The sequence below is a fragment of the Glycine soja genome, chromosome 20 (genome assembly GCF_004193775.1).
Source record: "Glycine soja cultivar W05 chromosome 20, ASM419377v2, whole genome shotgun sequence".
Classification (NCBI taxonomy): Eukaryota; Viridiplantae; Streptophyta; class Magnoliopsida; order Fabales; family Fabaceae; genus Glycine; species Glycine soja.
This window is the reverse complement of record NC_041021.1, coordinates 47,677,032-47,687,801: the sequence shown is the minus strand read 5'-3', so window position 1 is coordinate 47,687,801 and position 10,770 is coordinate 47,677,032. Positions and strand designations below refer to the sequence as shown.

Here is a 10,770-nt window from a genome sequence, read left to right as displayed (position 1 = left end):
CTTTTTCTGTCGCTCTAACATAAGTGCCACCGAACTCCAAAGCATTTCATCAATTAGAATACAGTTTAATTACCGGCGGTTGTTACATTTTCTTTGTATTTCCAATTATGTTTTTTCAAGTTCAGACTGGGTATAATAGTTCGAAATGAAGTTGAACAACTGGCTCTTGCTAATTTATTTTTTCATCAAATGTTTTGTGGATTCGAACGTCTAGGTTCAACAAAGAAAACAAGCGTATTGGGGTAAGGGATAAATTTTGATTTTAATTTTAATGCATTGACAAATGATTAATTAATTAAAAATTATAGTAGGATGAACTTAGGTAATTATATATAACAATTTATGATTATATAATACAATGCCAAAATTCTTTATAAGCATACACTATTTTTCCATTAATTTAACAATTTATAACACTATTAACACAGTATGCATTTAATTATTTTATTTTATAATACTCATAATGTTAATTTTTGCTTTTATCTTAAACACCGGGTTGCTTATTAATAGGGTTGTGAAAAAAAAAAATCAAATTTCTGAACTGGTTTAAAATAATCCAGTTTGATTTTTTACTAAAACTAGTTCGAGGAAACCGGTTCGATTACTATCCAGGTCGGACTAAACCGATTTTTTTCACAGTCCTACTTCTTAATAGTATTTTCGTAAGCTGTAACTATCATTTCATCCACTTCGGTACTAATTTTTGCAGAAAGGATTTCTCTACAGAGAATTAAAAGATTTCATCGTAAGATTTTTTTAATAACTCAACCCTATTTATCTAAGATGGAGATGATTTTAATTATGGGTTTTTCTATAAGAAAATTGCTATACGGAAACGATTTGCCACGAAATGCATGAAATCTGGTTTTCCATGATTTCCTCATTTCCATCAAATACCTTTATTTTATTCTTTTTAAGCAATAAAAAAATCGCCTATTTCATACTTACTTTCTTAGACTATAGACGAATTTCGTACCATAGAGCATCCCTTATTTTGTAATACCTGCACATGTGAAAGTTCCATAACTGGCGTACCTAGAACCCTGACTGAAAATAATTATTCATCAAATGAATAAAGTAAAATTTACAGTAATTTCATATATTTAGTAAATGAATTAAGAAAAGTTAACATGAAGGTTAGAAACATATTTTCTAACACACTCCTTTAAGTATGATCTTTTTAATTGATTAAAATTTATTAAAAATTATATAAAATTTGGAGAGAATAATTAAATATGAGGTGAGATCTATAAAATTTTATTATTTTTAATAAATTTCATCCCATAAGAAAATATGTATTCAAAATAGTATGTTTTTAGGACTTCAAAGAAATTATACTTAATTTCATGGGTTTTATAAATAAATAAAAAGATAAGGGGGAGAGATAATAAGAGAAGAAAGATTATAAGATAATAGAAGAGATAAAATTAGTTACTATTATTAGAATAAGATAATTAATTAATTTTTTTAGAGAAAAAAGATAATTAATTAATAAATGTATCAATGATACTTTTTTGACGCAGTATTGATAATACATATTACATAATTAGAGAAGAAAAAAAAAATCTTTGATTATGCTTCAACTTTTATCCTCGTTAATAGTTTTTTTTTATGGCCAATTCAATGAGTCTTGTAACGGCTACTAAAAGGTTAATGCATGACATGCATACAACGGGTAAGGTAATTGTCAAAATTGCCAAGGCCCGAGACAAGCAAAATTATTTCACACTTTGCATTACTAATACTATATTACGTTGCATTTGAGCATAGCCTAAAAAGCTCAAACTGGGATATTCGACCATCTAAATCAGAACTGCAGAATATCGTTAGACATTATTTCTATCAAAGATATATCTGATCAGGTACATCTCTCTCTCTCTCCCCGTTTTCCTTTTTCTTTCCTCTAATTACAGTAACTTATATCTGACACTAATGCACCATTTATTTTTATCAGAAAAAAAAAGGATTCGGGAGGCACGACTAGAAAATAGGTATTTTACATCGATTATCGACGCCTTTCTATATCGATTATCACGCATCGTTATAATATGGTGTCGTTGAAACACAATGACGATTGAGCGACTGATGTTGAATTCTAAAAATCTATTTAGTGAGGGATAAAAATTATTTATAGTATTTTCGTAAAAACAATAATATATTAGTAATATGAGCTTTTACAAATTAAGTTGGGTCAAGATGTGTATTTATGTCATTGACTCTATGTATACGATTAGTATTAGAAGAGCATAAATGATAATTTTCTACATTCATATAAAAAAAGTTGTTTTATTGGGAAAAACATCTATTCTGGTGCAATTTTTTTTATCAATATGTTTAAATAAATAAAAAAAGACAATTGTCCCCCATATCTCATAATGTGCATCAGCTCCAATTATGATGTTGAATTTTATATTTTAGTAAATCATCATTTCAAAAAAACATAAAAAATATAAAAATTCAAAAAATTTTCTATGTTGTAAAATAAGTAAGTTAAAAAAAGTTGTAAAATAAGTTCTTAAATTTAATTATTTATTGTCAATTTAGTTTTTAAATAGTATATATTAATGTTATTATTTAAGTCAAATATTTTTTTTTTTAATTTTGGACCAAAGTGAGTGAAAATTACACTTTTTATTTTATTTATTTATTTTCAAGTGACTAAAATTACAATATCTCAATCTTTTGAGGACCAAATTAACTATTTACCTTTTTATGTTTTGAAAAAAATCACACCTCAATATTTTAAAGTTTATCAATTTTATAGACTGAAATAGTAACATCTAGGACTAAGATAAAAAAAAAAGATTAAAGGGGAAAAAAACTTAAGTAGAACAAAACAAAAACAAATCATATATTATCATGAGTTTAAAGACTATAGGTTTTAATTAATTAGAAATAAATATTTGTATGACTTTTAAAATGATTATTATAAAAGTCGATAATACCATACTTGTATATACTATTTTCTCTATAATTATAGGGATAAAAAAGTTGTTTAAATTTTATTTTTTTTCTTTTTTCTTTTACCGTTATGCAAATTCATGGGGGAAATTTTGATTAACTTATTGAAATATTTAAATTAAAATTTATTAAAAATTGAAATTATTAATTAAAATGAGTAAATAAATATTTTAAAGAGATATTTAAATGAATTAAAAAAATACAAATGGGTAAAATATTTGTAGTTTTTTTGAAAATTTTCATAAGTTCGGTATTAGTCTTTCTAAATTTTTTGTTCATTTTTTTGTCTTTCTAAATTTGAATGCACAAAAGCGCTATCTTTTTTTCTTATGAAGTTATTTATTTTTATTTTTTTTTATGAAGACCAGAAGCGCTATATAACAGCTTATAAAGTGCTAAACCACTTTGAAAACTAGAACCGATCTTCAAATATTTTATAAGAATTAAAAATATATTTTAATTCATACAAATATATCAAATAGACATTTAAACATTTTTAAAAAGTGACTGAAGATAATGCTTAGTAGTTGTAAGTTTATGTTTTACAAGGTATATGTTTTAATTTTACTAACTCAAATACCTGTTTGACTGATAAACAAGTTTTTTTAATAATTTTTAGTATTTTTTAAAATGTTATTTTTTATTTTTATTTTTTTTATTTTTATCTTTAATATATTTATCCAATGTTTTAGTTATTTTTTAAAATAAATTCTGATTTTATTATTTTGCTGTAATTTTATATTTTTTTTACCAAAAAAATTTATAAATGACCCATCAATAGCTAAGATTTATGCAGGATGTTCACTAAACAAAAATACAAAACTAGATAGGATCCAACTATCCAAGTTAGTGCATTTACAGTTCTCTCTTTTTTTTTTCTGAGTTAGTGCACTTACAGTGGAGAAGACTAAAAAAAGAAAGTATACAAATAATTTTATACTAATTAAAATAAAAACAAAATAAATTATAAGAACCAAAATAGTAAAAAATTTAGGAGACCAAAACAAAATCAACCGCGGCCCCGAGACCAAAAAAGTTATTTAAGTATTTCTTTTTACTCATTCTCTTGATTTGATATCTAAGAACTTGGTCCATGCTAATCTATCCAAAATAATATATTTGATTAACTTATATTGAAATATTTAAATTCATTTCTATTAAAAATATATATTTTTATATTAAAATAGGTAAATAACTATTTTAAATAGATGTTTAAATGGATTTTAAAAAAATAATAACATATTAAAGAAACATCTACTCCTTTTAGGAGTTATTCTTGAAATTTAGAATGAGAGCATTTTTTTTAATGGAAGCCTCTTTAGGAGTTATTTTCACTCTCTTTGAGTCACATGTTTTATCATAATATTATGTATTGAGTGTTTAGTTTTTTTGTTTTTTTTATTCTTTTAAATATTTTTTTTTAATTTTAATTTCAAATTTAAGTTGATTTAACAGATAACTAAAAAAAAATTGTTTGTCAACCATCACAAACCACTACTCTTTTATTTTTATCCGTATACTTGGTTTTTCATAATCACTTATCTCTTTCAATCTACCATTTTTTTTTATCTTTATTAGTAAATAAAAAGTTGTCAATAATTAAAATTAACCTTTTATCACAATATAAATCATTTATTGTAAATCTAGTATATATTTTTATAATGAAGAATGTTTGTTTATTACAAAGTTTAATTATATATAATTATTTATTATAAAATTTTAATCATATAAATATAAAGCATTTAACATGTGAATTGTAGATATTCATATAAATTTTAGAAAATGACGAAGATAATGCTTCGACGAACAAGAAAAATAGAATGAAATAATATGATATATTGTATTATATTTTCTTTTTTTCCACCTTTTCCGTAAAATTAAAATGTTATATTTTTTTACTTTATGTTTTTAAAATTAATACACTAAATATATAACAAAATTCATATATTATGATTTGTCTTATTTTAGCATATTTACCAAATGCTATTAAAAATTGAGTCTCACAAGCATGTATTATACGTGAGCATCATGCACATTTATTAATGTATGTTGTATTTTAAGTATGTGGTATTTTATTTAAATACGACTAATTTATTTTAAAAAGTATATTTATGAATTTAGATCCTCTTCAATTTCTCTCACAATAATTTTTTTTACAATTAAATTATTGATCATTTATCACATTTTCTCTTTTTTTTTTTTAAATTTTTGTGCAATGACTGATTAACCGCTAAGATTTATGTAAGATGTTGGCTAGATGAAAACTCACATGTATGATTAATTTTATATTTAAAAAATGCATTTATGAACTTCTCTTTTGCTTCTCCCAAGATATCTCTCTACAATCTAATTCTTGATTGTGCATCACATTCACTTTCTTTCTTAATTATTATGAAATAACCAAGCAATGACTAATATCTATATAAGATGTTGACACGAGTCTTTGAATTGTGATATATCCCTTAAGTAGATTAGATTTATACCTTAAAAGTACATTTAGGAACTCATATCCTCTTCTACTTCTCCCAAAAAATCTTTCTGCAATAGAATTTGTCTTTGTGCAACATATTCTCTTGTCAATTATTTTGCAATGACCAATCAACGACTAAGATAAGATATTGGTCAAACAAATTTGTAATATATCCCTCGAGTATGACTAATTTTAAATCTAAAAAGTACATTGGGAAACTTGGATCCTTTTTTGTTTCTCTCATAAGATTTCTCTAAAATTGAATTCTTGATTGAGCATCGCACTCTCTGTTTTTTTCAATTATTGTGCAATTACCAATCAACAATTAAGGTCTTTGTAAGTTGTTAACCATAAGAAAACATGGCTATGTTACATGTATGTGGTATGGCTAACTTCATTCCCAAAAAGTGAGTTTAGAAACTTTGACCTTCTTTTGCATTTCCCTCAAACTTCTCTACAATCAAATTCTCCATTGTGCATCACATTCTCTCTTTTTCTTGATTATTGTGTAATGACCAATTAACAACTAAGATCTTTGTAAGATGTTGGTTAGACAAATATGTGGCTAGAAAAGATTTGAGTTTGCACATTTATACTAAATAAGAACAGAAATAAAATATATTAATAAGTAATTAACAAATGAGATATACTAAAAATGTTGAATACTATATCAGGATTGTCATCCATGTGTTTATGGTTTCGGACTAAGTATTCATAATGCAGTTGAATTTTATTAACTTTTTTTTATAAATTAAAAAAGTCAACAACTACATGTCATATAAAATTAGATAGATCCATAGATACAAGATGGTTTAACACTATACAATCATTTATGTGGGAGAGGATTAACCCCATATCTTATTTGTATTATTTTATACACATAATAATACTTTTTTTCTTCTTCATAGTAATCGAAGACATGTATTAAACGTTGTACATCAATTCATATATTCTGTCCAATCAATTAAATTTGATCTTCTTCTATTTGTACTATTTTATGTGTGCCTCTCATAGTCACCCTCCATAACACAAGTTTTTTTTCACATTAACATTCTCTTTTGTTGGAGCACACACATTCTCTCCTTTTCTCCTCTCTTTCTCTCTTGATTATGGTGTAATAACCAATCAACAATTAAAATGTTATTTGTAAGATATTGGTTGGACGAATAGACGATGAGAGAGAATCTGAATAATCATTACATTTACAATAAAATTAGAACAAGCAGAAAAAAATCATAAAACATATTACGTAGGATTTACTATCCACGTGTCTATGATCTTGAACAGATTTCGGTCAATATTCATAATATAGTTGACCTTTTTTTTTATAAATTAAAAAATTTAGCTATATGTCACACTGAAATTAGGCAGGACCGTAGGTACGAGGTCGTCTTGCACTATAGAATCATTCCTATGGCAGAGGAAGGATTGGTCCAAGTCCTATTTGTACATTTTTTTATGTGTGCCTCTCAAAGCTACCCCTCAATAACACAGGCCGTTTCTTCTGTCACAGTAGCATTCTCTTTCTTTGGAGCAAACACATTCTCTCTCGTACACACATGAAAGCATATAGATAGATACACGATAGGTTCATTCTCGATTACGTTTTTTCATCTTCCAAGAGATAAACCCAAAAGAGCACCTCCATTGTACAAATCGAACAAGACACACACGTTCGATACTCCAAAGAATCTCACTTTTTCGTTTTCCTCGACGTCGTTCCATGATCTAGACTCGACGACCCTTCATAGGATCATGCACAAATCTTAAAGCCCTTTTGTTTTTCTCTGGTAGTGGCATCCGTCTTCTTCGTTTTTCTCGAGGGGTTAATTCTCGTTGAGAATGATGCAAAACTGGCATGTTTTTTTTATCCCTTGCTTCTTAGTTTGGTGACATGCACCATGCGGGCTACGTGAGTACGGAGGTGCTTGTGTGTTTTTTTGCTATGTGCGCTTGTTCATGAGTGTGTCCTTGTCAGATACAGACAGATATAAAGACAATAACAATGACAATTGGAGCGGCGAAGCTCAACTATGAGAAGGTCTCAGCATGCGTGGCATGTCCTTTGTGCAATAAGTTTTTCAGAAACGCCACTACAATATCAGAATGCTGTCATAGTTGTAAGTGTTTCGTTTTCTCATCTACCCTATGCTTTGTTCAATTTTGTGATCTACTTTTCAATACTTCTTTTGCTGATAAAACTAATTTCTTGGGTTTTGGTTGTTGCTGCAGCTCATGATTTTTGCGTTCTTTAATTTTTCTTTTTCCCCTTTTATGTGTTTGGAAACCATAATGCCCTATCACTCTGTTTCATGGCCTGCTTATCTAGTGACTTTATTGAAATCCTTTGTTAATAATAACTTGATTTAGCTTCCATGCAGCACAAAAATTCCCACTTCGTATTTACTCATCATGTTATGCAAACATTCTGTATTTTTTATGCAAAATGTCATGCTGTCTGCAATCTGCATGATAACTGTTGTAAGCTGTTTGTTTCAATTGAAATGCTGATATCTTTTCATGAAGATGATTCCAAAGAAGCATGTTTTTATCAAAGTAATTTTAGTTACATTTAATAGGCTTTGGTGAAATGAAACATGTTTTGATTTTTCCATGTTTACAAACAATAAGGAACAAGGTATGCACAGTTTTTTGCTGATGCAAATATCTGTCTCTCCAATTGTCAGTAAATTCGTGATTGTATCCTGATATTCAGTGAAACAATTTTACTTCTTTGAGAAACTTAAAGGATCCTTGGTATGATTGCAAAGGAGTGTCTGCTTGGTAAGAGTGGGGGTGAACATATGAAGGTAGAGAATGAAAGATGTATTTGGACTCTTATACTCAAATTACTTGCTGACTTTCTTCTATATTCACTCTTGCATTTCTGGGAGCTTGTGATTATGCTTAGTCATGTTAATTTCAGTGACTAAGACTTGTGTATGATTGTGCTAGAAACTAGGCCTCAGTCTCCATTATTCCCTTGCTTTCAGTTTTTTTTATTTTTCATGTAATGAATATTGTTCATTGTTTTTCTTTTCCATCCACCTTTATGTTTCTGAATCTGTATGCAAGTTGCAAGTCTAAATCTTAAGTTTAACAACAGTTTGCAGGGAATGCATAGACAAGAAGTTAATAGATGAGAAATTAAAGCATTGTCCAATATGCAATAGAGACTTGGGTTGTTCTCCACTTGATAAATTAAGGTAGTCTCAATGAACATGACTCTACTTTCAGAAATGATCGACAGATTAGTCTATAATTCTCTCTGCTGCAGTTAACTGGTCTCATATCACTTTATCATACTATTATATGCTTCTGTGCATGCACCACGGGGAAAAATTGATGTGATCAGTTCTGCTTTTTTCCTGTTCTTATTTCTTTGTGATGGTTGAAATTTTCATTTCTTTATTTTTCCCCCTATCGCTGGAGTTTTCCTGAATTTTGCCTGACTTCTATATTGTTTTGGAAATGAACAGGTCAGATCCTTGTCTGCAAGATTTGAGGGATAAAATTTTCCCATTTGAAGAACAAAATGCTTCAGTCAAATTGAACATCTACAGAAAGAAGAATTCTCTATCTTCGTTAAAAAAGAATGCAAAAATAGACAAAGCAGCTTCAAAACCTGATAAAGCGGAAGATGAAAACCGTGGTGAAGTAGAAGTTCTGGAAGAAGCTTCTAGTTCTACAATAGGATCCGCGAGAAGAGCCAAAGCTGCAGCTAGATTAAAATTTACTTGCTCTGCACCACCTGCTGCTTGTCAACTTGACAAAGTAGCAGGAGAAGATAAGAAAGATGGTGGTCATCCCCGGGGTGGTGAAACTTCCAACGGAAGTCTCAAAATCAAAATTCCGGTAAAGGTTATAAAGCTTTTCTTGTCCTGTAGTCTTTATCCGGTTCTTCTTTCTTAATCCTTACTGTGTTTCTCCTTTCAGTAAGCTAAAGTTATTTTAATCCTTTTGTCCTTCACTTTTATTCAAAAGATCTTCACGTGTATGTTCTAGTGCATGACTTTTTCGTATGATTAGCAGAATTCTTCCAAAGCAAATTCAAGTCAACAATCAGATACCAACAAGAGGGACAATTCTGAGTTTAGGAATGAAACGGCTGATATGTTAGAGCCATTAAATTCCCTGGTGGAACCTGGAAGCAAAAAGTCTCGTAAAAAGTCCACCATGCGCTCCAATGACAATGCCGCTGATCAAAATGAATCAACTCCTTCAAACTCAGATTCAGTCCAACACCAAAGGCCTCTGAGCAATCAAGAGAAAACACTCAGAATCTCTGAGGACTTAAATTTTCCTGCACAACCTGAGATTGGTTCCAACATTGAAGGCAACAAAGAATTTGGTCCAATCTGGTTCTGCTTGGTTGCTGCAGAAGAGAAGTGAGATTGCGTTTCACGGCTTATTTAACTTTGATAGTGTTATGTCAATTGTTGAGTATCTGACCTTTGAATTTCTGTATAAAGGAAAGCAAGTGCACGACTGCCACAGCTATATTCCAGCTACCTAAGGGTCAAGTGAGTTTTATATTCTTATTTTCTGTTACAAGTTTTTGTTGGCCGATCACTTTCAGTGCTTGAATGACTGAATGAGCATGCCATGCATGAAGTAATTGTTTATCTGGCTGATGTTTCTTTGGTAAAGAGCTGTTTCTTTATATTCACTTTTATATGCTCTAAAGTCTAAACCATACTTTCATTGTCCTCCTCTGGCATCCCTTGGTCTACATAAGTACTTCTTCTGTCATTCAGTGTATGATATCATTCTTATTTCTTATCATACACATTGGCAAATGGAAATTTTGGTTTCTCGGACATTTTTGTAATTATTATTATTATTTTTCTAATTTATCTCCTTATCAAGCACAAAATGCCGTAGTATAACTGATAACTTCCACTAATAAATCTTTCAAATCATCACAGGGATGGTAGTGTAACTGTTTCCTATATTAAAAAGTATCTGGTGAAGAAGCTTGGTCTTGTTAGTGAAGATGAGGTAAATTGGTTATTTTCTTGCTAAAACTAACACCTTAGTGAAACAATGTGTAGCCAATTGGTTTTTCTGATTTACTCTCTCAGGTGGAGATCACATTACAAGGTCGAGCACTTTTGTCTTCATTGCAACTGAGAAACCTAGTAGACATGTGGTTGCAAACAGTGCCAAAGAATAAGATTCAGACATCTGTTGGAAGCTCAGCCAAGGATTTTATTATGGTCCTTTCATATGGTCGAAAGACTTGACACCTCATAAACTACCCTGCTATGGTTCCTTGAAGGATTTTTATTATTTTTCTGTCTATTTGAAGCCCCAAACTTTCTTGATTGAGTTGTATT

General features: G+C 29.1%; 1 protein-coding gene across 1 annotated transcript; it reads left to right on the top strand.

Moving 5' to 3' along the window:
- Positions 1–8,498: 8,498 nt before the first annotated feature.
- LOC114401669 (E3 ubiquitin protein ligase DRIP2-like) lies at positions 8,499–10,770 on the top strand. The gene is made up of 6 exons (XM_028364245.1): positions 8,499–8,637; positions 8,911–9,286; positions 9,464–9,819; positions 9,904–9,954; positions 10,360–10,432; positions 10,516–10,770. The coding sequence occupies exons 3-6, from the start codon at positions 9,545–9,547 to the stop codon at positions 10,675–10,677; spliced, it is 561 nt and encodes a 186-aa protein (XP_028220046.1). The 5' UTR covers positions 8,499–8,637; positions 8,911–9,286; positions 9,464–9,544; the 3' UTR covers positions 10,678–10,770.

Excerpts from the sequence above, each read along its gene's own strand:
- LOC114401669 (XM_028364245.1), top strand. The coding sequence starts at position 9,545 with ATGTTAGAGCCATTAAATTCCCTGGTGGAACCTGGAAGCAAAAAGTCT. Across the intron at positions 9,955-10,359 it reads TCCAGCTACCTAAGGGTCAA|GGATGGTAGTGTAACTGTTT; the intron begins GTGAGTTTTATA and ends AAATCATCACAG. Across the intron at positions 10,433-10,515 it reads GTCTTGTTAGTGAAGATGAG|GTGGAGATCACATTACAAGG; the intron begins GTAAATTGGTTA and ends TTACTCTCTCAG.